The sequence below is a fragment of the Lemur catta genome, unplaced genomic scaffold (assembly GCF_020740605.2).
Source record: "Lemur catta isolate mLemCat1 unplaced genomic scaffold, mLemCat1.pri scaffold_47_ctg1, whole genome shotgun sequence".
In the NCBI taxonomy this organism is placed as follows: Eukaryota; Metazoa; Chordata; class Mammalia; order Primates; family Lemuridae; genus Lemur; species Lemur catta.
Genome location: NW_025423854.1, coordinates 812,600 through 838,112, shown reverse-complemented (window position 1 = coordinate 838,112; position 25,513 = coordinate 812,600). Strand labels below are relative to the sequence as shown.

Below are 25,513 nucleotides of genomic sequence, written 5' to 3'. Positions count from 1 at the left end.
ACACTTTTAGTTTTTTCATAGTTCCAGCAGTACTTGGTATCTGCAAAAAGAAAAAAAAATCCAGTGAGAGTCTGTGAGGTCCTGCTGGTGGCTGAGTCGGGAGGGGTGGCTGAGGGGGACGGACCCAGGGCCACACTGGGCTCCTGCAGGAGGCTGGGCTGAAGTGGACAGTGACAGCCACAGGGGAGAAGGAAACCTCCCTGAACTTAAGGTCACCCTGAGGGGCAGGATATAGGGACCCTGTCCCTGCCCAACCAGGACCTGGTTCTATCAGCCACTTTCTTCCCTTGTTTGCAGAAAAGTGATGGCTTTTCATGCCTCCTGGTGGGGGACATGCTCAGTGTCACCCACCAGACTCAGAGACAGACACTGCAGGGGGAGGGGCCCTGGCAGAGTAACAGGCCCTCTTATACCCCCACGTCCCAGACTTCCAGGGAGGGGTGGGCGGCTGTGGGAAGAGCCCGGCTGTGAGAGCCAGCAGGGACCTCGGACTCCTCCACGTCCCGTCCCCCTTGGACTGACGAGGAGAGCGTGGTGCCGAAGGGCTGAGACTCCACTAAAGCCACGTGACCTGTTGCTGACAACCCCGGAACTAGAACCCCGGCCTGAGGCCCTTTCCACACTGTTTGGAAGGAGGAGAGAAAGGGTCCAATGGAGAAATGAACAAGCCACTGCAGGCTGTGGGTCACCCTGGCTGGGACAGGGATCAGGATTTAGAAACAGCAATAGTATTTTCCTAGAGAGGGTCGGCAAAGAAAGGAAGAAGGAGAGATTCCAAATGGAATTGCACAGAGAGAGCAGGGACTCTTGCCTGGACTTGTGGAGGTAGAAACGGGAAGGAAATGGACAGAGAGCAGATGTCTAAGGACCCCATGGTCTATGAGGATTGATGTCCCGCCCTGTGCAACTACTTCTACACTGACGTCACTTTAGGGTCCCTTCAGTGTCCTTCAGCTAATGTCGGCTCAAATGAGTCCACAGTGCCTGGACACTGAGTCCCTGCAAACGCCACCCTCGTCGCAGAGCCCTGCACCTCTGGGGCTGAACACAAAGCTGACAAGGCCACTGCAGGTCTCCTGCCTGGGACCAGGTTCTAAGTTACTTTTTGCCATGAGCAATAAATGTGCTCACTTTTAACTGTTCTCATTCAGAAGTTGGAGGGAGTCACAGCAGAGGCTGCTCCTAGGGAGCTACAGGTCGCCAAGGATGGAAAAGAAGGAAAACTCTTGAGTCCTGGCAGGCGCATTCCAGGGACCTGGCTGGCCTTGCAAAGTCAATGATCAACTTGACCATCGAGACCAGACGGAGGTTACAGCGGCTGTTGGAGGGAACACACGTGGCAGAGAAAGAGCAGCGGGAGAGGAGCTGTCCGCTTGCACAGAGAGCAGCAGGAGTGTGTGTGTGTGAGACCGCAGGTGGGGTTACCTCTGCACCCGCAGCTGCAGGCCTGAGAAACTGCACGTGACTCTCCACTTGCTGAACAGCAACTTTCTCTCGCTCATCCTCAGTTTCAGGGCACTCGGGCCAGCGAGCAGGGGAGAGATCGTCTGGGCCAGTGCGGGGAGTCTTGGCTGGGCTCCTGGGAATCCAAGAACTAGAAGACAGACCAGAGGGAAGGGCAGAGGCTCAGATGATACAAGTTACCAGGACAGGGGTCTGGGATTCGCATCCTGTGAGCACTGGGCACTTCTCAGGAGCCCTCCCCATGGGGCCAGCCTGGGGCTCCTGACCTCTCGTGACTCTCGTCTCATCCTGGGTACCTGGGGCTTGTCACCTCTCAGATGACGGCATGGCCTGACAGAGGAGGCCCAGGCCACAGGCTCCAGGAGGAGATAGAGGGGACAGAGAGCAAGGAGGGGCAGGACAGGATGTGGGGCCTGGGAGGGCTGTGTTAAGACAGTCTGAGCAAAGTGGGTCCTTCTGAGAAGGAAACTGAGGACATGGCCCTGCTATGCCTGCAAGTGATGAACTAGAGGGGCAGTCACAGGGGAGACTGATTTGGACAGTTTCTAAAAAAAGGTTGTGCTTTGCTTCAAAAAGAAGATTAAAGAAACGGAATAAAACCTGGATATGTGAGGAAATTGACCTGTGGGCCCAGGATCAACACTGTTAAAAAAAATCCATGTGAAATCACTATGTAAGTGATAAATCACCGAAAGATATAAGGACTAGACATGACATGGTCACAGCTTTCATTGAACAATTGGGCCCCAAAGTCCTCTCCACCCCTGCACGGTGACAGCAACCCCAACATCAGAGCCTCCTGCTCCCCTGTCCTGCCCACCTGGGAGGAGCAGCCACTGGTGCCCAGAGTCAGCGCTGGCTGCGAGGATCCAGGGGTCGCAGGGGAGGCTCCATGTGGCAAAGCCACAGCCACGACCCCACTGCTGGTCCAGCTGGAGCTGCAGACAGTCAGTCACCAGGGCGCTTGGCTGCAGCTGTGTGTTTGCAGCTTGCACCTGTGACACGCAGGGGCTCAAGTCTCCACTCCAAGGCCCTTGGGGACAGGCCTCCTGCGTGGGAGTTGAAAGGAGAAGAGGCTTCAGTGGGAACAATCCTAGTGCTCTCTCTGCTACGTCCTCCCAGAACACCCATTTCTGATGTCCCTGTGGGTCAGTGAGACCACCCAGTGACTCTGGCAACACATTGAGTATATAAAGGAGATGTCACCAGTCAGGTGTGAGCCTGGGGAAGCAAAAATCCCAGGTGCCCAGGCTGGTGGAGACACGGCCAGGCACTGGGCAGATGGCAAAGCTCCCAGACCCACCTCCCCTCTGTTCAGAAAATTCTGCCCAAGCACCCGACAGGAACCAACGATGTCTCCAGGGTCAGCCTGCAGGGACATCACTCAGCCCAGGCAGAGGACTGAGCAGAGCGAGGCCACCTGGGACGCCAGTGAGACTGACCAGCTTTCTCACGGGAGGACTCACCCGCTCCATCCAGAACAGACTCGGCCTCAGGCTCGGCAGACAGGGAGGTGGCGCTTCTGATCAGCTCTCGGCAGTCAGACAGGTCAGCACCACCAGGAGGGAAACCCTGCTCCGTCAGTGCCTGTGACAGCCCTGTGGTCCCTGCGTCCTCCTGCAGCTCACTGGGCACACTGGGGAGAGGAAGAACCAAAGATGAAGGCAGGAGGGGTGAGACCCCTGAGCACCCCGCGGGGCCTGATGGGAAGCACAAGGGGGGGTTCGATGGCGTGTGGCCTCCCTTCGCAAAGGAGGCAGGACACCCCCTCCTCGGCCTTGGGCACAGCTCGGCTGCCTTGGCCATGGGGGCGAGAAACAGAGACAGAGAGACAGAGAGAAAGAGAGAAAGAGACAGAGACCACATGGCAGTGCAAAGTGCACTGACAAGATGAGGAGCTAAGGAGGAAGAGACCCCAGATGCCCTGTCAGGTGCAGGCAGGACCCACAGCACACAGGGACCCATAACCTTGGGTCAACCCTGGGGACAGATGACGGTGAATTTCACATGCAGCAGTGCAGGGAACATGGGGCCTGAGGCCCTATAGACTCTCTGAGATCTTGTGTGTTCTAGGTCTGCTGTTCCAAACTTGTGCCATGGGGAGACTGTTTGCGAGGACATTCCTGTCAATGACCCAAGGCCACAGTGTGGACAGCAGACAGGCACACCCTGCTGGTCTCAGCCTCATGCAGTAGACCACGTGATCTATCCAAGGGCAAGACACCCTGAGACTGGTCAGTTCCCTTGGTCAGACTCACGCTACTAGGGCCACGAAGGAGACGGACCATGGGGGAGGTGACACCCTTGCTGCAAGGCTCTGCCACCTCCGGGGCAGTGAAGGCATCAGTACAACCAGTGGGCTGGGTTTGCCTCGAGCGTGAAATCTTGGTGACTTTGGCCTCACATTCTGTCCTTAGACACCACCCTGCCCTGGCATGTCGTACTCTTGCTTCTAGCCCCTGATAATTCATTGTCACCTGGAGGCCAGTGATTCTAGATCTTCTTCGTCTTCCTCCTCTTCATAGTTCTCTGCAAACAAATTGAGAAATGTCCAGACATTAAATAGTGCCATTCCCACCGTGACACACGCTGGGCCCATCTGTGCCTGGAGACAGATGACCCATGTGACCTCGGACACCCTTAGAGAGCTGTGCCCATCTCGTCTGCAGACGTTGACGAAGTAGGGAGGGACCACGTATTGATCCATCTTGTAAAATGCCCCCAACATGGCGGATCGTTGTCATGGTGAGCTCTGAACTTACTGGGAAAAGTTATATTTCGGTCTCAAGGTCACAGGACACTTGCACGGGTTTTTTCTGGATTTCTCCAGCTATGTGTCCCGTCTCTCTTGATATCAAGGACAACTCCACATGTGGCCATGACAGGTGTATTTCCTCTGGTATTCCGACACACCCTGGGCAAGGAGCAGTTGAATTAGAGTGGACAGAGAGATTGTGCCTGGAATCCAGGAACTACGGTACCATTTGCACAGACACAGGCAAGACACCAACCTACTGGGACAGTCACTGGTGCTTTTGTAACAATTATCAGACCCTGCAGGACAGGTCCCAAGTCCCAACATGAAAGAACGGGCTCGTGCAGACCCCTGCCGTGCATGGCCATCAGCGGTGGCTGAGAGTCGGTGACAGTTTCTGCAGTCTCCCCACTCTGCCTAGCTCTGTGGTGCCCACTGTGACCTTGTCGTTGTGTCCCCTGGGTAAGTGTTTGGCCTGGGATTCGGGAGTCACCTGGCTGCCTGACACCCCTGACGTCTATGCCTAACACTCAGGCGGCCACCCTCATCCACATCAGTGTGTTTCCAGAGTCTGCTGGCATCTCTCTACCTGGTGACAGGTGCGGGGCACAGAGAACGTGGAGGCTCCCTGGGAGGACACTGGGACTCATCTACTTTATACCAGACACACTCACCAGCTGGACCCGGGCAGGCACAGTCTCTCCTGCATCGGGCAGCAGGACAGCGGGAAGGGCAGCGGGACTCAGAGAGGTCCTGGCCACTGGAGAGGGTGACACGCTGCTCATGAAGTGAGGTCTGCTGGGTGGGATTCGCCTCCTCCTCCTCCCCGCTGAGCCTGGGGGTGCACAGGAGAGTAGGTTAAGCTGAGAGAGATCGGGCACCGCGGCATCCCCGGCTGGTCCTGATCAGGGGACACAGGCAGAGGTCCCAGAGGCGGCGAGGCCACCCCTGAAACAGGAAGACAGCCCTCCTCGGACTGCGGCTCAGGGCGGCTGCCGTGGGGTCTGAGGTAGTGGCAGGCGCTCAGTGCACCGGCCACAGGGCACGGTGATGAGGACAGACACCGCCCTCCCCTGCACGGGGCAATCAGGACACGCAGCACAGCGACCCGCAGCACATGCCGCAGCTGCTGTGCGTTTGAGTCCCGCTCTCCCTGCCCAGCTGCAGGGAATAGACGCACCTGAGGCAGCGTGGCCTTTAGGAGATCTCGGGCCTTCTAGGCCTTGTTCTCTCAGTACTGGGAAATGATGTGACATTTTTCTTTTTCTTTCTTGTCTCCGTATACTACCTGCTGTGGAATCCCTGCCAACAACCTAAGGCCACCCTTGCAGAGAGAAGCTGCGCCTGTCCTCCTGGTCACCTCCCATGGGAGAGGGAGGTGGTCACCCTGAGTGCAGGGACACCTGAGACTGGTTAGCTCATCTGGGGTCACAGGACTCCAGCTTATTAAACTGGAGAAATTGGTGGGAAGTGGAAACCAGTGTAAGAACCACCAGGTCGACAGACGCATCTTGCCAGGCAGGGGTGAGGGGATCTAGGCTGCACCCTCTGCTGCTCCCTGGAGCGAGATCCCCAGGGGCTGCCGTGGCGCTCACAGCCCGTGACTGTCACACTCACCCGGTCTCCATGGGCTCTTGTCCTTCCTGTGTGTTGCTGTCACCTCGAGTTGCTGCAAATACAGTCAGACAGGACCAGTCACCACAGGTACTTGCCTCATGGTCAACACAAACCCAGGGGCCTGTGTAATGCATGGAGGAAAGTACTGCTGGTGTGAGATCAGTTTTCCCTGGAGAATATTCCAGAAGGCCTCAGGCTATGTCTTCTGAGAAGCGGCTAGGCTTCCTGTTCTGAGTCCCTGGGCAGACTGTCCCTGAATTGGTCCATTAGTGTCACACTGTCCTCTGTCCTGTGTCTGGGCAAACAATGAAACATATTTTCCCAGTGAACAGGAAGAGCCTGCCTAGTGGCTCTAGACATGTGGCTACAAGATGCCGTCTTTAGTCCATCAGCTGCTGTGGTTGCTATGGGTACAGATGGGATGATCCACTGAGATCAGGTGATGGGTGCAATCTCCATACCCTCAAATAGGAAAGATCTTTGCTGCTACTTAGAGAACAGGATACTTTTCATTCAAGGATACGGAGGGTGTCAAGGGCCCTGCCCTGTTTTCAGGGATAATTCCAGACTCATTCAAGAGGTGTTTGTATTCTGGTGGATAGACGGCCATTTATCAAGGACAGGTCAACATAGAGAAGAGAGAGACCATGGTCTAGAGTTGAGGAGTCAACACTATCTCCAAAGACATAGGCAAGAATATCCACCCAGTCAGACAGTCACTAATGCTCAGAGTACGCTGTTCGGATCAGCATTTAGAAAGGACATTGCAGGAGACAACAGACATCCCATCTGCAAAGAATGGACTCCTGCAGACACCTGTGTGCACATGCGTCAGTGGTGGCTGTGGTTTGTCACAATTTCTTCAGTCTCCCTACTCTGTGAGCCCTGTGTTCACCACCCTGAACCTGCCATGGAGCCCAGCAGGCACAGAGCCTACCCACAGGACAATGTGGAGTCGTTCCCTTATAACAGAGCACTCACTAGCTGCATCCAGTGCCCTGGAGACTCCCTGCTCATCAAACAGGATGGCACCGGTGCAGGGAGGCTGGTCGGTGTCACACAGGTCACGGTGACTGGCAGAAGTCAGGTGGCCTTCACCCAACTGGCTCTGCAGGACTCCATTCACCTTCTCCTCCTGTTCCACACTGCTCAACCTCGTGGGATAAAGAATAGGACCAACCAAGAGGGACTGGACACCAGATCCAAGGCGGTGCTGATGACAGGCATGAAGGACTGGCCACAGAGTGCAAGGGGCTTTCATTTTGAAGAGAAAGAAAGCTATCCTGTTATGATAAAGGAAGAATGTGGGAGCCTCGAGGGCAGGAGTGAGAGAGGAGCAAGTGCTCTGTGCACTGGCCACGTAAGGAGATGGTGAGGAAGGGGACACTGTCCCCTTGGTACCGTGTTGGCAGGCAGCACACACAGAGAACCACGCAGTGGCTCAGCCTCCTGCGTGGACCGTGTTGACTGTTCCCGCAGCAGCACAGTGGGCACAGGCTCCTGACAGTGTAGGTCAGGAGCTCTTGTGCCTTCTAGGACCCTGTCTAGCAATACGGTGACATGGTGCAAATATTTCAGTCTGCTCATATCCCCTGCTACGGAGTCACTTCCAACATTTGAAGGCCAACCACACAGAAAGCAGATGGGCATCTCATACTGAGTTCAGCCATGGGAGGGAGAACAGGTAGAATCTGTGATTGTAGAAATTCTTAAGACTGACTTTTTCTCCTAGTTAATGGGAAATGCCTTGAAGACAGTGAACAACCTTGTTAATGGAAGGAATTTTTCACTGGTTGTGAGAATGTCATCAAAGAACAAACAGTTTTCACGCACCTTTGCTGTGAAATTTGTGGCTACTTTGACACCTTGACCAGTGCAACTGGGCCCTCCCATATTTTACCCACCCTCCTCCAGGCCGTGCTTGCTCATTGCTACCTGGGGGCTGGTGGTTCTTCTTCCTTCTCCTCCTCCTGATCTTTGTGGTTTTCTGCATAGAAATTCAGAAATGTCCAGTCAGACATTGAGTAGCTCCACACTACCCCTACAAACACCAGCAGATATCTCTACATGTGGACCGTTTCTATGGTAAGAAAACCTAAGGCATAATTGACCAATTGCTGGAGTATGAGTCTGCAGAAATTTGAGAAATAAAACAATAGGCAGTTGCAGTCACAGAAGTGCCCAAACCCTCAGAAGTGTACTCCTACTGAGCATCACACTGGAAGGTCTAATTGTTTCAATAAGACAAAGAAAGGAAATAAAAGCTAATGTCTATATTAAAAAATCCCAAAGAATTAGCAATGAGGGCACCAACAAAATGCTTCTGGAATGAATAAGCCATTGGTAGCAAGGTTGCAGGATACAGAGCTAATATATGCAATCAATTGATGAGTTAAATATCAGCAATGAAGAGCTGGAATTTCAAATTAATACACAATGCGATTTAAGGTAGCTCAAAAAAGACATTCTTAAGTATGAAGCTAATTACATATGTATAAGGTCCACTGAGGAGTGGGGAACCTTGGGGCCACATGTGTCTTTCCAGATCCTTGAGTGTGGCCTTTTGACTGAATGCAATTTTACAGAACAAATCCTTGGGATTGGTCACCTAGATTTGGGTCCTTGGACACAACACACAAAAGCAAAACCCATGAAAAAAGAATTGATAAGTTCAAGGCCACGGTGCATCAGGAGGAAGGACAGAGTGGGGACATTGGGACCTCCACCCTGAGTATTCTGTCCTCTGCTCCCGCTGGCCAGCCCTGATCCTGTCTTGGCCATAAATGTGACGTGCAAACCAGGACAGCTGGGTGAAGAGCCACATTGTGAGTGGAGTGTCTTGCGAGCTGGCACCTGGGAGCAGCTCAGAGTCCTGAGGGCCTGTGGCCACTCACCTGGGCTGAGCGTGCGGGCGAGGTGCTCTGCCAGCCTGTGCCCCTCTGCCAGGTGCTCACGGAGGTCCTGGCCCTGGCAGCTGTCAGGATTGTCCTGGAGGAGGATGGCCTGCAGGTGCTGCTTGAGGAGAAATGAGCCATCTCTCCCCTCTCACAACACCTGCCTCAATCGGGTCAGCTCTCGGGCCTGCTGGTCAATGAGCCTGTTGGCTTCCCTATGGTGGGAACAAAAGCAAATATGAAAAGGCACAGTTGACAATAGAGTATATGCACAGTAGCAGACAGTTCTGTGAAGGTGTCCCCAGGAAGCCTTCCAAGTGCAATTCTAGCACGTATTTGGTGACCTGCTTGTGGCAAAGAGAGAGAAGAATGTGCAGGGAAAGCCTCCCGTGCATCACAGAGTGTCCCTGTGAGATCCTTGATGCTCCCTTCCTGTTTCCTTCTGTAGAGGAGCCAAGTGTCTTCCTGAATCGGCTTCACAACGGTGTCCCTCAGTCCCTCACTGTGGCCAAGGCCTTTTCCACGTGAAGACACACCCAGCACGTTCTGCTGCGACTGGACACGCAGCCACAGGAAGCAATGTGCCAGCTCCAGCTGGGGCCAGTTGAAAGCATGAAAGACACAGGATGACCAGGCCAAGGGGACAATGTTCTTTGGGTAACAGTCTCAGAAGCCACATTCAGTCAGGGTGAGTGTGATTCAGAGTGAATGGGACGATGACTGCACAACACTGTAAAGTTTTAATTGTATGTCTGTGACGGGTCCAAGTGCAGTGTTGTCACAGGGATATATTGCACAGTGTGGAGTCAGGGCTTTTAGTGTTTCCATCACCTGAATGCGCAGTGTGACTACACTCAATGCTGCTGAGTTGTCACTGTCCTTTGGTTACCTTTATGTTACGTGACTTTCACCCTAACAACTTCTTGTTTGGAAGGAGAAAACCTGGCTCTGAGTCACAGTTGTGGGCCAGAATACATCCTTAGTTTTGTTTTCATCTTGTTTTATTAATATCTGTGAAAAACATGCCGGCCTCGTGCATTCCTGCCATTGCCCTGGCAAGGTGGGCTCTTAGATGTCCCAGCTGAGCTGCCCACATCAGAGACTCACACGTCCCCCTGTCTGCCCCACACACAGCAGCCTTACCTGAGCTCGTCCTCCAGGGTCGGCATCTCTGCCCACTCCTCCTCCCAGAAGTCCAGCCTCACCCCCAGCACGGACTCCAGGACATCCCTGAACTTGCCACACTCTGAGAAAGATACACACGCTGGCCTCAGTGGGAAGCTGTGGCCACTGCCCACAGGAGAGGTGGCAGGGTCCCTCCAAGGGACCAAAGTGTCCGCAGTCCCAGGTCTTATGTGGGGATTTCTACACCTTTAATTCTCACCCTCCCGTCTCCATGGCATTGAGAATTCCTATTGCAAGATGAGGAAGGAGAAGCTGAAAGGCACATAAAGGTACTTGGCAAAAATCGAATTGGGATTTAGGACAGTCAGAGTTCTCTCCCCCAAGGTCTGACTCTGATCACGGGCCTCGTGACCAAGCTGCAGCCTGTGACGGAAATCACTGAACTGGGCACGATGCAGTGACACCTGCACAGCTAGGAAGGCCCTGAGGACCCCACGATTTGTGGGTCTCTCGTGCTGGGAATGCAAAGAGTGCACCAGCCTCTCACAGGTGGAAATCGCATCCGGATGCGCCTGTGGGAGACATCAGGCGTTAGACCACGAGGACCCGAGAGAAAATTCCCACACGCTAGTGAGGCTCGGGTCACACTGGAAGTGAGAGACCTGCGAGCTCACAGTGGCTCCTCTTGTCAGGCTCTGCTGTAAAAGCGACACAGGAATTAATGAATGTATCATTGCAACTCCAATTAATAGGTGATACAATAGCACCATGTAAACAGAGGAGGAAACTGAGGCACACCATAGACAAACAACTTGCATTGGTGCCCGGAGACATTCCCAGGGTCCCTGCTGTACACGTGGTCTTCAGCCTTCTTCCATGTTCTTCCTCTTCACAGTATTTCACATGCTTATGTTATGATTAGATGGAAAGGTGTTAATAAAACACAGTTTGTCCTTTCCCAGAACTCATCTCTTCACCTCCATAACAGGCTTCAATTTTTAATCTTCTCTTTAATTCCTTTTGTTTAAAAATAATCCTCTCATTTATTGGAAAATAATTTGGAGGAAAAGGATGCAAGCTCAGCCTCAGAGTTGCGAGGTTCCTTCCAATCCTGCTGCTGTGCGCGTGCCCTGCTCCCAGGACCCCTCAGTCGCTCAGGCTTCTCTTTCTGGGCAGGACAAGGGCTGGCAGTGGCCAGGCGCACTGGGGTGGGGGTGGGGGCCCATCCCACACACTGCTTTGCTTGTCACAGGGGCTGCTGCTGTCCTCCTCGTCCCTTGTTCACACGTGGGCCAACATCTGCTAGATCAGGCCATCATGGTCCACGTGCACCTGCTGGCTGTCCTGTGTCCCTGAAGGTTCCCCAGCTCAGGGGACACACAGAGGTGGGAAAGTGTCCCTGACATAACCAGAAGCACCATCTACCTTCCAGCTAAGTTTCAAATCACTTTCTTGGACTCAAAGTAGAACTGGTGTCCCAGGATGCAGAGCTTCTCTCCCACCAGGGTCAGCCCCCTGGACAGGGTCACTAAGGATTGTCACAACTGCCATTAGGAGCACGCTCCTCTGGAAGCTCCTCTGAAGCAGGGGCTGTGTCCATCCCAACCTTCCCCAGGGGGTAGCTCAGTGCTTTCCTGTTGGGCCTCACCACAATTGAACGGAAGCTCATCAGTCCCAGAAATTACAACCACAGTGACGTTATGTGACTGCAGGATTTTGTGCAGTACACAGGCTCCTAAGAAAAACAGGTGTAGCTTGTGCCCAAATCACAGGCACTTCCTTGGAAGCTGCAGAAATAAATAACTGACATTTTACCTCATGCCCCACCCTACTCCTCACCTGGAATCATGGCCAAACTCTGTGTGCCTCAGTTTCTCCATCCTCAGAAAAACAGGGTTAAAATACCCCCTTTTCCCTTCTTGGGAATATAGCAGGATGAAATTTATTTTGATAAAGGGAAGAGAAGCACCAAGTCTAGAAACTTTATTTCCTCAGAGAGAATACACACAACCATCTGTCACTGAACATGGTGAACCTACAGAACTTACTGTATTTCCGCAGCTGGTTGGCCAGGGAGAAAGCAGTTGATTCGGAAATGTTCAGTTTCTCCCTGAGGTCCAGAACCTGCTGTTTAGCCTCCACCAGCTGGGAGCGCAGTTCCCTGTTTTGTTCCCAGATGTCCATCTGTGCCCTCTGCCTGGACAGAGAGCAGAGGGACCCTGCCATGCTGGCCGCTGTGGCAGAAGAGGCACAGCCTGGGACTGGGGAGAAGAAACCCAAACACACGGTGGGTGAACAACAAATCAAATCCAATAGGTTTCATCAGGACTGAGGGAGGACCAACACTGGACTTCTTCACTTACTATTGGAAAAACGTGATCCACACCCCACAGCACTCAACAGTCCTTCACTTTGTAGTCAATCAGGCTCAGGACACCGGAGCTCAGAGCTGAAGTCACTGACTATAGCTCAGAGCCCAAGAAAAGTGAGCCAGTGGAGCTCAGCAAGCCATGTAACGGTCTTCAGTCGCCATAACAGAATTCTGTGCGGGTGCACGGAATGTTAGGAGCCCTGCCCCCCAGGTGCCTGGGCCATGCCGATGCACAAGCCAGGTGGTCTGGCCTAAAGGGGACACCACTGATGGGGACACCCCCTGAGCAGCCATGCTCCAGAGTGGTGTAGACACGTGCTCATGCCACAGACCCCTTCATTTCTCAGTAAATCTCAGCACGTTTCCTCTTGTCCATTCCCATGTCTGTATGGAAATATCTAGGTAGGAACAGTTTCCCCCCCAGTTTTATTTCCTTCATGGTTGTGTAGTCACCCAACCATTTCTTTACCATGAAAACAGATCTTACGACTTTTCCTAAATTAAATAACGTCAAACTTTTGCGATGTAAAAATGTAAATCTCTCGTGACTTTCTTCTCTGCATCTTCTCCCATCCCTCCAAATCCATTAGAAAGTATAGAACAAAATTCTGTCCTGTCTGAGTGTCCCTGCTGCATTCCAGGGTTACGTTGGCTTCAGTCGTCTCACAGGGGGCTGTGTCTCTCCTTGTACCTGCGTCACGTGTGACCTCCCACCACCTATGTCCTCCCGTGTGTGGGGTGCTTTGGGTTGTTACTTCCTCTCACTGAACATTAAACTTCATATTTGCTGCTAATGGATTTCTTTCTACTTCCTTGTGTTCCCTTTCCCAGCCATCACAGTGATTAAACTAGTTCATGTGCAGGTGCTTGAATACATGACGTGACCATCTCTATTGAAAAGACTTGTCAACCTCATGGCAGGTTTTACATTTTTGGTCATTTCATTCACATGCTGCACAGGACAAGGATCCAGAGCACCTTTATGAAACCTTGTTCTGTAGCTCTGTGTGTTGACCTGAAACGGTTGAGCTGTGGTTGTGTTCCACTAACTGAACATGGGAAGGTCAAGGTCATGACTCTGGCTGGGGTGATGAGCCTCCATGGTGACCACATGCAATGTGGTTTAGGGACACAGCAGGTGAGGCTGAGCTGAGAGGGACAGGCAGGCAGGGGAGAGGGACCCCTGCGCCACCTCCTCACATTCTTGGCTTCCAGTCCCACCCAGGTCTGGTGAGCCTGACACCTGGGAGACGCCCTGTGGCCCAGGTCTCTGCAGTTCACCTGCTGGACCTGCCTGAGTTGAGGGAGGAACTCATGTCATCGTGGGCCCCGAGCGTTCATGTCAGAGTGAAGGAAGGAGGACTGCTCGGCCACGTTTGACAGTGTCTCCCTCCACCCTAAAACACCCCCACACTACACTGTGGATGATGTCAGTTATGAGATGTATGTTAAGCCCCAGTGGCCACTGGGTCCCCATTTCAACCAAACACAGTTTTTGAAAAGATAATATTTCTGTTTCTCTAAGCAGCTCACTCACAGCTCCACAGCAGGCAGCCAGTTCATGTGCTGTATTGTGGCCACTGTGCTAAGTTCCATCTGCTTCCTGCTGTGTCATCCCCAGGAGACCCATGTCATTCCTTGGCCGTAGAAGCAGAGCCATTTTCCCAGCTTATTTGCTGCATTAAAGACCTTCTGATCTGGTGTACAGGGCCACCATTTGGGGCAAGTGGAGAGTGGTTTTGCTCCTGAAGTCACCAGGTGCTGCGAGATGCAGTCAGTTGTCTCCCACCACAGGACACTGGACCCGGCTCATCCGTGTGTTCCGCAAAGCGTCACTTTCTGAGCAGGTTCTTGACCTTTGTAGAGACCCGTTGCCCAAGCAGACATCGTGCAAGGATTTCCAGTCCGTCACTGCGCTGCTTCTCTTCTTACTGCTACAATCTAGATATGATCTGTGACGTACACACATGGAGAGGACCCATGCTGAGGATGTGTGACAGTCAACTGTGACAAAGGAAGCTTGGACCCTCCCTGCAGGACGTTCTCCACATGCTGTGGGCATGAATCAGGAGGAGGTGCATAAAGCCCAGGGCCGTCACTGCTCCTCATCATCCTCTTCCTCATCAGCAGGGGAGCGAGGGGGTGAGCTGTTGATTCCCCACCTACACACACCCCTGGCTGAATTCAGAGCAGACAACTCTCAGCTCCTTTCAGTGGGGACCGGAGCTCCTGTCCTCTGCCCCCCAGTGTGACGAGCACAGGACACTACCCACAGGGATCAGGAACTGCCCTCGCTGAGCTCAACTGACTTAGCTCAGCGTCCCTAGGTGAGCACAGATGTCGGATTTTTCACACAGGGACAGGGTGGACAGACAGTGAAACAAGGGTGTGGGACATTTCTGTGTCTCTGAGCACAAGAGTCACGATGTTCCCCGAGCCTGTGAATGCAGAAAGCCAGTCCAGCCCCAGTCCCTGCGTGTTCCCTGCAAACACGGAAACAGCTTTATTCCCTCCACACTCGTTCTTTACTGCGAGATCTGAGAGTAAATTATGAGCTATTGAAATTCTAAAAATGGAGTCATCGTTTAATTAATTTTGATGTGATGGGAGATTAGGAAGGTATGGAAACATGTAATTACCCACAAGAACAGGGACCAGCGTCACCTTTCTGGCAGACATGGACTTAAGGGTCCCACTAAACTGGCCTCATGGTGTCTCCAGGTGCCCATGACGGAGTCAGCAGTTCCCCCTGGAGACCTTGGCTCTGTTGACCTTGACACGACCTGGAGGCAGATGCTGGTGGTGTCCTGGGAGGTCAGGAGTGTTGTCACCCAGGGCCCACCAGCTGCTGGAAACAAACAGAAGGGGGACCAGGACAGCCACTGAGGTCACCCCCACACCCCATGGGACCCTCCCTCACCGTGACCACACTTGCCACGATGCACGGCCTACCGGCCTGAGAGCTCCGTGGATGCTGGGACACAGTTTCACCAACTCCGTGTTCACGGTTCCCACTCAGGCCCGGCACCAGGGGGCTCCCCGCAGTGGTCGTCAGTGACTGAATAAAAGTGGTTTCTGACTCCAGCACCCCGTCTACACTCCTTCCCTGAGTGTTCTGTGAGAGACACCCTCCTTCCTGCCAGGGAGCTGCACGTCTCCTTCTGTAGAGAGACCCCTGCCCTACAGTATCAGAACTCAGGGACAGTCCCCTGTGGGGGTCTGGTGACACCGGGACTGCTCTCAGGAATTCCCTTCCTGTTCACTGCGTCATGGGGATGACGTGTCTGTGACCTCTCCGCCCGTTCCCTGGGCTGCCACCAGACCTTTCTCAACTGAAAGGCACAGAGAATAGCCAAGTGTCACTACTTCATGTGCAAGGGTCCCCTGTCCCCGGGTCACTGGCCTAGAGCAGCATGTCCACCCTTCTCCTGCTCAGCCCACCCTGACCTGGAGGGCGTCCACTGCCAGGGCAGCCCCAAGGACGAGGCTGCTGGAGCTGGGCAGGGTCTCACGGTCACTTCTTCCTCCTCTTGGGGTTGGTGCTTCCCTCAGTGTGAACCAGCTCTGAGTCCAGCCTGTGGGTGTCCTTGGCCAGGTGCCTAGGACCCCAGTGCCCTGAGCTCCTCTCCCATCCCCACTGCTCTGTCCAGGCTGGCCCTGGAGGGTTTGGGTGATGACAGGCGTCTCTCAGTGACTCCTGATCTCTAAACCCAATTTGTCCTCATTCTCACCCCGTGTGTGTCCACCTGCACCACCGTTCCTGTGTCCTTGTTTCGGTCATTCTCATCCCCCAACCTGCCGGCTCCCCTTCCTCCATCTGCTCCCTCAGTTCTGAGTTCTCAGGGTGTGGCCTCAGCTCAGGGCCCTGCAGGAGATAGTCAGAGTAGGGACCAAGGTCAGGTCTCCACTGCGGGTCGCAGGGCACCTTTACCACAGCTCTGCCCACAGAGACTCAGAGCAAACCCGGCAGGAAGGTCCCTGGGAGAGGTGCAGTTGGAACCTTCACTTCCTGATGGGGAAACTGAGGCCCAGAAGGACTAAGAGATTCTCCCCAGCTCCCTCACCCCTTGCTGGCAGCAGGGCCACCTCACAAGCCTGGGCCTCAGCTTCCCTGTCCAAAGCACCGAGCTCTACCACCAGGAACTCACATCTCTGTTTCTGGGATTTGGGATCCAACATGGCTATTTCCACTGTTAAAACATCTCAGATGTCTCCATCCTGGGACATATCTTTTATCACAGTTCTATAGTTCTTAGCCCTATATTTTGTTCTTTAAGAAGAGGGTCTTGCTGTGTCGTCCAGGCTGGCGTGCAGGGCCATGAACACAGCTCACAGCAGCCCCAGACTCCTGGGCTCAAGGGATCCTCCTGCATCAGCTTCCTGAGTAGCTATGACAACGGGTGCCCACCAGTACCCAGAGCTCATTTATTATTATTATTGTTAATATTATTTGTAGAAATGCTGTGGTATTATGTTGCCCAGGCTGGTCTTGAACTCTTGGCCTCAAGTGATCTGTCTCCTAGACCTCCCAAAGTGCTGAAATTACAGGCTGGATCCACTATGCCTGATCCAGTTCTATTATTTATACTCAGTTTTCAATCAATGACTGGTCTCAGGTGACAAAGAAACACAAAGGATAAATTATATGTAACAGAATCACAAAAGAAGTATATTAGGTGATTATCTATAATCTCTTCAGTAGGAAGATGATCTTCAGCAGACCAGGGACTCTGTCCGCCCAGGTGATGACAGGTCTCCAGTGTCCCCACAAGCACCTGCTACAGTAAACAGTCAGTACTAATCAAGTGAATCATTCCCCGTCACTAAGAGTCATTCACTTTTACCAAAGACCTCTCATCCCAACCACCGTCCCAGCCAAATTCCATCCTGGGTCAGTGCGGAAGCAACAACAGCACAGCGTCGGCTCAGCAGATCTGAGATTCAAATGCAGCTTCTCGCAGGCCAGGGATGCTTCAAAGGAGAATTTCTCTACCCTCTTTGAGGCTATAATCCTCATGTGGAAAATAGGGCAGCAGTCACCACTAGGGTTTGGGATGGTTAAATAGAATAACATGAATCTGAAAGGCATCCCGGACTTTACTAGACACAGAGCTAAAGAACATGCATGTGAGTCACTGGGACACTTGTTAAAACATCTCTGGAGATAAGGCCCAGGAATCTATTTCAGAGAAATATCCCTAGAGATTCTCACGTAAGAAAAAAGGCCACCATTAAATGCACATCCTGGGAAAAGGTCCCCAGAACTCTGATAACCACAGGAACAACTCAGCTAGAGCAGACCACGTCCCATGTCCATGGTGGCCTTCCTTTGGGAACTGTCCCCTTTTCCACATAAGGTGTCCCACCTGGTAGGGGACACAAGTGGGAACCCCACTTCCCCAGCCTGGCTTTTAGCTCCTCCATTCTCCTTTAGGTTTCTCCCTCTGATTTAATTGCTGGGGAACCTCAGCTCTCATGTGGGTCATTGTTTTAGAAACATCCCTCTGATTTTCTCCCCCTTGGAGATAGCCCGGGCAGAGATTGGTTCTGGTTCTCTGCAGTCCTGGACTTTCCCTTAAACCATCCAGGTGAGGTGAAAGCAGTCGGGACTGGCAGAAGTCAGCTCAGCACAGAGGACCCCGAGGAGCCTGAGACCACGAGGGCAGCCCCCACGGGAGACAGTGGGAACCATGCCATGGTCAGTGTGAGACCAATTTGGGTGGGAAGCATGTCCCAAGCCATTAAGGGAAGGTGCTGTCGTGAGGAGGAAGAGGAAGAAGCAATGAGTGTGAGAAGAAAGAGAAAGGTAATGATTCCAATGAAGATGAAATATGTGCAGAGCCAAGAGCCCAGAGGCAAAGCCCCACGTCACAGAGGATTCATCCAGGCTTTGACCTCAATCAAGCACTCACGCAACTATTGATGCTGTTTAATTATAGCCGTCCTAGTGGTGTGGACTGGGGTCTCATTGTTGGGTTCTTCCACGTTTCCCTTATATCTAATGCTGTTGACCATCTACCATGTGCTTCTTTGCAATTCATGTATCTTGTTTGGAGAAATGTCTATATAATTCCTTTGCCCATTTTAGTTGGATGTTTGTGTTTCTGTACTTGAATTATAAGAGTTCATTATATTTTCTGGGTATAAAATCCTTAATAGGTTTATCATTTGCCAGTATTTTCTGCTATCCCATGAGCTGTCTTTACAATCTCTTGTGAGTGTCTTTTGAGACAGGAAAGTTTTTAATTTTGTTGGCGCCCCATTTATCTGTTTTTTTCTTTCTTCTTTTACTGCTAAAGCTTTTGGTGACATGTTTACAAAACTGTCAAATCCAAGGTCATAAAGATTTCCCCCTACATTTTCTTCTAAGACCTTTAGTTTTAGTTCTTAAATTTAATTATTTTATCCATATTCAGTTAATTTTTAATATTTTGTTTGGTTAAGATCCACCTTGACTCATTGATTGATAATTTTACATGTCTACATGTGTAAAGAGATCTTCCAGTCAGTGGGATAAACTTATATTTGTTTCTTCTACGAAGTTTTCATTATTTCCAAATGATTTAAAGCATAATAGCAAGTAAACATTTTTTAAAAAATTCTCTAAGACAGTAGAAGTCATTCTGAATGCTAACCTGTAAAAAAAGTATTGAAGTGGAACAATGGCATTGTCATAAGCAGTCCCACACTGCCCTCTGGTGGCTGCATGAGAAAATGGCAAGAAGCCGAGGGGCTCCCTGGTTCTGCTGGCAAAAGGGGAAGACACTCAAACTTAGATACCCCCAAGTGTTCTGTGTCACCTTCCTGAGAGCTCACACTGTGTCAGACTCTCATCATCACCGCCTGGATTCCCCAGTGTCCTCCCGACTGGGACCCTGATGCTGCCACCTCCACACTGTCAGTCCCTCACCGGGCTCAGCCCCCACAGTCCTCTCACCACGTCCTGCTCTGCCTCCAAGACCTTCCTCTCCACGGCCCACGACACGACGCACGTCACCCCCCCCACCTTGTGGTCCTGCTCACTGTGGCCCAACATTCTCACCCAACCTCACTTCCCCCCAAATTGTCCTTGTGCAGATCGTCCCCTGGGGTCAGGCTGTCCCCCCCAGCCCTGCACCAGGGACCTTCCAGCATCCAGGTCTTTGTGCACAGGCTCCTCCCTCGGCCTGGTGGCCCCCATAGTGACTGAAGGCACAGTTTGCCACCGCGAACCATCATTCCAGTGGGACACTCACTAAGAGCTGGTGAGAGTTCCTGCTGGGCTCCTGGGGAAACATCTCCCCTCGACACGCCTGTCTGTGGAAGGAACTGTGAAGCCCAGGGACGAGCGTCGCACACTCGGCAGGACTGAAGGGCACTGAGGCAGGAATCTCCCCCAGGACCCAGCACGTCACCTGGTCCCTTCTCTACTGTCCCTGGAGGTGAACTCACTCCCTCCCCACCTGCCTTTCCCTCCCTGCACGGTCGTGGTGGTCTGGAACCTTCCTGGGAATGTGGCCAACTCCTGACGCCCTGAAGGCTCCTTCACGTTTTTACTTATTTAGCCTCATGATTGTCACAAAGCTCATCTCCCCTCGGCTCCCTTAGGTCATTCAAATATTTGAGCTGGGTGTCACCACACTATGGTGTCGAATGTCAAGGGTGATCATTGTCAGGTTTCTCCTGTGTCCAGCTGTGTGGCCCTCACGGATTCCGGACCCTCCTCCATAGACTGTTAGACAGGTGTCCCTAACCCACCCTTGCCCCGGGGAGTCTTGTCCTCCCACAGGGACGTTCCATTTGCACCACTGCAGACGCAGACCGAGGGGCTGTCCACGCAGCCTGGTCTTGCTGGTGGCCCTGAGCTGCGTGGACCCTCTTCCCGCCCTCCCCTGAATGGCTGCAGAGCCAGGTCTCCCCAGCCTGGTCCCACAGGGGACGGTTACAGCACGGCTGGGCATGTGGCACGTTCCTGCTGCTGCCCAGAGCCTCCTCCCTCCGGGCGGAGCCTGCGCAACCCACGCTGCGGAGACGGAGATGCTGTCCCAGCACAGGGCGAGGGACAGCGTCCGTCACACTCCCGACTTCCGTGCCTGGTGTTGCATGGCTACGTGGAGAAAATCCTTGCTAAAACATCCACGTGTCATTTAGGTGACATTCGTGCTGTGTCTGCCGGGGCTCTCCCTGCAGGGGGAGGGTGGGCGGGGCAGACCGCCTGTGCCACCGCTGCCGGGCCCGGCTGGGCACTGCACACACACACGGTTCACACTATCGCAGGGAGGCCACGCAGGAGGTGGCCTTCTGTGATTGTGACCCCACTGCAGAGGAGAACTGGCCTCTCCTGGCCCGTGATTAGTGATGCCTGGCAGGGCCGTCCCCTCCCACACTCAGCTCCCTTCTGAGACCTGTGTCTGAGCATCTCCCGTCCTCCTCACGGGAGCCCAGGCCTGGCGGGGTGGTTGTGCGACTGAGCCTGGAGCTTTCCAAGGGCCCCAGGACAGCCAAGGTGAGAGCAGAGACCCTGGGGACAGGGCGGGAGAGACAAGGACCTTGGAGCCCCTGGTTGATTGCCAATGGGTCTCATGGAGCTGCAGCTCCACCTGCAGAGTGGAGGCCCCGCCCAGGACATGCAGGGGACATGAGATGCCACTCACAGGGGAGACTCGGGCAGACCCTGCTGTGCACATGCTGCAGGGGCTGGGACCTGCCTGTGCATCTGCGGCCTGCACAGGGCAGTGGGGGCCAGGCTGGCAGAGACACGGCCAGGTGCTGGGAAGACGGCAAAGCTCTCAGACCCACCTCCCCTCTGTGCAGGAAACTCTGCCCAAGCACCTGACGGGAACCAACAGGGTCTCCTGAGTCAGCCTGCAGGGACATTGCTCAGCCCAGGCAGAGGACTGAGCACAGTGAGGCCACCTGGGATGCCAGTGAGACTGACCAGCTTCATCACGGGAGGACTCACCTGCTCCATCCAGAACAGACTGGACCTCAGGCTCGGCAGACAGGGAGGCGGCGCTTCTGATCGGCTCTCGGCAGTCAGACAGGTCAGCACCACCAGGAGGGAAACCCTGCTCCGTCAGTGCCTGTGACAGCCCTACAGTCCCTGCATCCTCCTGCAGCTCACTGGGCCCACTGGGGAGAGGAAGAACCAAAGATGAAGGCAGGAGGGGTGAGACCCCTGAGCACCCCGTGGGGCCTGATGGGAAGCACAAGGGGGGGTCCAATGGCGTGTGGCCTCCCTTCGCAAAGGAGGCAGGACACCCCCTCCTCTGCTTTGGGCACAGCTCGGCTGCCTTGGCCATGGGGGTGACAGACAGAGAGAGACAAAGACAGAGAGAGAGACAGAGGTCACAGGGCAGTGCAAAGTGCACTGACAAGTGAGGAGCTAAGGAGGAAGAGACCCCCCCAGACGCCCTGTCAGGTGCAGGCAGGACACACAGCACACAGGGACCCATAACCCTGGGTCACCCCACGGCCCCAGGCAGCTCTTCAATGGATCCTGCAACATGTTTGCTGAATGTGCAGCAGTTTTTCTGAAATGTCTGCAAAGGTAGGTTTATATCTGGGGCATCGTGTGCCTAGTTGCTGTGCCTTCTTGACATGAACTTTCTTTTGTCTAGTTACGTTTCTTCCTGTGGAGACCCTGCCAGCAGGCTGGGCCGCAATGAAGACGGCAGGGACGCCTCCTGATATTTTTTTTTTTTTTTTTTTTGAGGCAGAGTCTCGCTCTGTTGCCCGGGCTAGAGTGCCGTGACCTCAGCCTAGCTCACAGCGACCTCAAACTCCTGGGACTACAGGCATGCGCCATCATGCCCTGCTAATCTTTTTTTCTCTATATTTTTAGTTGTTCAGCTAATTTCTATTTTTTTTTTTTTTTAGTAGAGACGGGGTCTCGCTCTTCCTCAGGCCGGTCTCGAACTCCTGAGCTCAAATGATCCTCCCGCCTTGGCCTCCCAGAGTGCTGGGATTACAGGCATGAGCCACCACGCCCGGCCCCTGTTGAGCTTTAATCAGTCATTTTTTACTCGCATTACTCAAAAATGCCTTAACTGATATCCTGGCCCCTAGCCTTATCCTCCCTTCAATCTGTCCTCAACATAACCACCTGCTACATGACTGATGTCAAGTCACAACCTGACCACGTCACTCACCAGCTGACCCCACCCCGCCACTGAAGTGATTCTCAGTCTTGGCCGAGCATTAGAATCACAGGAGAGAACATGTAAAAAGCCTGATGCTTAAACCACACTTCAGCCCAGTGAAGTTGGCGTCCCTAGAGGTGGGGCCTGGGATTACAGTTTCCCATGCATCCCAGCGACTCTAGCACCCAGCCAGCACTGAGAATCCGTAACCTACAGGAAAAAGTTCCAGATCCTCGATTAGGGCCACTGGCTGGCTCCTGCCTTTCTTCAACCTTCTCTCCTGCCACTCCCTCCCCCTCACTCCCTTGCTGGCTCACTCTTACTTATACTTTGAAAGTTTGAGCTCAGCCATCACCTCCTCCTGGAGGCCCCCCAAGACACGGGGTGGGGCAGGCCCCGCTTCTCTGTTATGCCAGGGACCTGTGCATCTCTCAATCACTGCATCAGCCTCACAGGATTATCATTATCTTTTGATTGTCTCCCTTGAAAGATGGTTTCTTGAGGGCAAGAATTGTGATTAATTTTTGTATCCTAGCACTTGGCAAAGAATAGGCACTCAGATATTTGAATGATTAAAAAGTGAATACCCAAATATGTTCGGTAATATTTAAATAAAAACTCTAGTAAGGGACAACTACATAGTATTTCATCAGTTGCCCACATTAGAGTTATTTCAAGTTATTTTTACCAAAGCAACAGATATAACAACGAGGCATGTTACAATCGAGGCATGCTCAGTTAGCTTCAGAAATAAAATGACTCCTGACTGCACAGCTCCATGATGCCCCATCTGCAACTGCCAACATTCCAGGATGCGCTCATCATGCCGTTACATGTGGCCCAGGCCCAACAGAACCGGCATGTTGCTGACAGAGAGTGGACAAAGGCCTGTTCCTCCTCCTTTAAGCGAAGGAGCCCAGGGAGACTGTGGCTCTAAGAGCAAACACTGGCTGAAACCTTGACTGCCCCCCCCAGTCGAGCTGGTCTCCCGTCCCTTTCATCGCTGTGGAAACCATCCTGGCCAGAGGGCGGCTTTCACCGCAGCCACGGGATGTGACCTGCAAACCCGTAAGTGGCGGTTTTAGGTTGGCAGGTGCAGAGAGAATATTCTTTGACCAAATTGCTCCTGAAAATATTAAAAGGTGATATTACTGAGCTAGAGAGTAAAAACACGCAGATGAAAAGTTTATTAATGGAAAGGCTTTTACCTTATTCAATTTTGTTAAGTATTTTTCTTGCACACTGTACAAAAGCCTCTTCCACATTCTCTCATCAGCGTACTTGTCTCCAAAAACATCAGCTCTGAAATTGATATCAAACAAAATACAACACCACATTTAGAAGATGAATCATAATTTTCACTTACTAGGAGCCCATTTAGCATTCTTAGAACAGCAGACAAAATATGACATAAAACTATGTAATTCTGTAAATACAAAATCAATATGTGTCAGTTATGTTTTTTAAAATGTTAGAAGCATTCTAACTTTTTCTGAAAAGCAGCTGCCATCTTGTGTTAGCACTTAATCCACTGGAGAGACGGAAGGAGCAACGAGGCTTCTGCAGCCGGCACGACTGCCCAGCGGGAGAAGGCACCGGCCGCACGGCTCTGCCAAAAGCAGCAATTTCCTTCTTCAAACAATCTGTATGTTACCACAAGTACAATCTACACGTCTTTGTACTTTCTAGGGGACTGTATCACAATTTGTCACTCTGCCCGTGGAAAGGCCTATAGGAATGAGCGCTCCTTTTACCCAGCAGAGGGACTGCCAGTCCTCAGACAGGCCTGTTTCGCTGCTCTCCAGGCAAACCACGACCTCTCCAGCCTCTTGTGTCCTCACTTGTAAAGATGTGGACATTTCAGTCACATGAAAATTCCTTTTGTGCTTTTAACATTCTTAGCTTCTGTATTTCTAAACAGATCTTTGAAAACTGTCATGATTCTGGCTTATGTGTTTCTCTCATGTTTATTTTCTTAGCAAGAAACTAGTCAGTTTCCAAGAATGTAATACAGTAGTCCTAGAATCCCATCAAACACCGATATTAGGATATTGTAGTTCTTGATTGGTTCTAAAACTTAAAGTTATTTAAAATGTCTGAATTTTGGCCAGGCACAGTGGCTCACACCTGTAATCCTAGCACTCTGGGAGGCCGAGGTGGGAGGATTGCTTGAGCTCAGGAGTTCAAAACCAGCCTGAGCAAGAGTGAGACCCCGTCTCTACTAAAAATAGAAAGAAATTAAGCTGAACAACTAAAAATAGAAACAAAAAACTAGCCAGGTGTGGTGGCGCATGCCTGTAGTCCCAGCTACTCAGGAGGCTGAGGCAGAAAGATTGCTTGAGCCCAGGAGTTTGAGGTTGTAGTGAGCTATGATTACGCCACTGCACTCCAGCCCGGGCAACAGAGAGAGGGGGGTGGGTGGGGGTGGGGGGGGTGTGGGTGTGTGTGTGTGTGTGTGTGTGTGTGTGTGTGTGTGTGTGTGTGTCCATTGCCCCCCCCGCATATATATAAATAAATAAATTTCACTTTAACCCAAGATCTCTAATATTCAAAGATCTAATACTAAAAAGTCATATGAATGTTAATAGATTTGCTTTTATCATCATAGTAACTTTTGTAGGCAGAATGCAATATACTGAAAATACACTAAATAAGTCTAAATTTATAGTAAAAACAATCTCAAATTCTACATTTCCTAAATATAACCTTGAAACTCCAATAGATGTTTTAAACTCAAAGAAATGTTGTTACCCCCCAAATTTGCCATTTGAAAAACAGTAAGAGATAAAAGGTCACTTGCCATTTTCTTGAGCAAATCTGGAGGCTTCTATGAACGTAACTTCGCGATCTGCATCCAGGTCCTTCTTGTTTCCACAGAGGATGATCACAATGTTCTGACTCGCTAGCGTTCTGGCATCTGTTAACCAATTAGTAAGCGCATTGTAGGTTTCTCGGCTGCGTAATATAAGATTGTGAAAATAATACATGCATTTTATAAAGCTAGCAACTCTTTCTAGTCATTCTCACTACTCACACTGCTTTTCAACGTTTTGAGGTAATGGCAACAACACCTTTAAGGTAACTCACATAACCTGAATGCACCAAGTACATGACACACTCCCAGGGTCTCTTTCATTTTGTTTCCAGAAAAATGAGACAATAAGCC

At 52.1% G+C, this 25,513-nt stretch overlaps 1 protein-coding gene and 1 long non-coding RNA gene across 21 annotated transcripts in view; both read right to left on the bottom strand.

Annotated features, from left to right (window-relative positions):
• LOC123629815 lies at positions 1–21,333 on the bottom strand. Of its 18 annotated transcripts, none has more exons than XM_045539196.1 (15): positions 21,168–21,333; positions 15,179–16,091; positions 14,866–15,071; positions 9,874–9,976; positions 8,731–8,945; positions 7,772–7,823; positions 6,818–7,119; positions 5,837–5,888; positions 4,894–5,054; positions 3,942–3,993; positions 2,931–3,100; positions 2,285–2,513; positions 1,426–1,594; positions 1,132–1,318; positions 27–40 (listed from the first exon to the last, which is right to left on the bottom strand). In XM_045539196.1, exons 7-12 carry the CDS (start codon positions 7,095–7,097, stop codon positions 2,413–2,415), a joined length of 816 nt encoding a protein of 271 aa, XP_045395152.1. In that variant the 5' UTR covers positions 7,098–7,119; positions 7,772–7,823; positions 8,731–8,945; positions 9,874–9,976; positions 14,866–15,071; positions 15,179–16,091; positions 21,168–21,333; the 3' UTR covers positions 27–40; positions 1,132–1,318; positions 1,426–1,594; positions 2,285–2,412. The 18 variants fall into 18 exon arrangements, 17 of the variants coding, with proteins under 17 accessions (XP_045395150.1, XP_045395152.1, XP_045395156.1 ...); XM_045539200.1 differs by having other exon boundaries at positions 1,132–1,594; positions 15,179–15,284; positions 15,958–16,091; XM_045539194.1 differs by lacking the exon at positions 1,132–1,318 and having other exon boundaries at positions 1–40.
• A 3,837-nt stretch (positions 21,334–25,170) lies between these two features.
• LOC123629817 overlaps positions 25,171–25,513 on the bottom strand; it is a 32,842-nt gene continuing 32,499 nt past the window's right edge. For 2 of the 3 annotated variants that reach the window (XR_006732289.1, XR_006732296.1), the window contains one exon: positions 25,171–25,302. This is a non-coding gene — a long non-coding RNA (uncharacterized LOC123629817). The remainder of the gene's footprint in view (positions 25,303–25,513) is intronic. The other variant, XR_006732288.1, reaches the window with a different exon arrangement.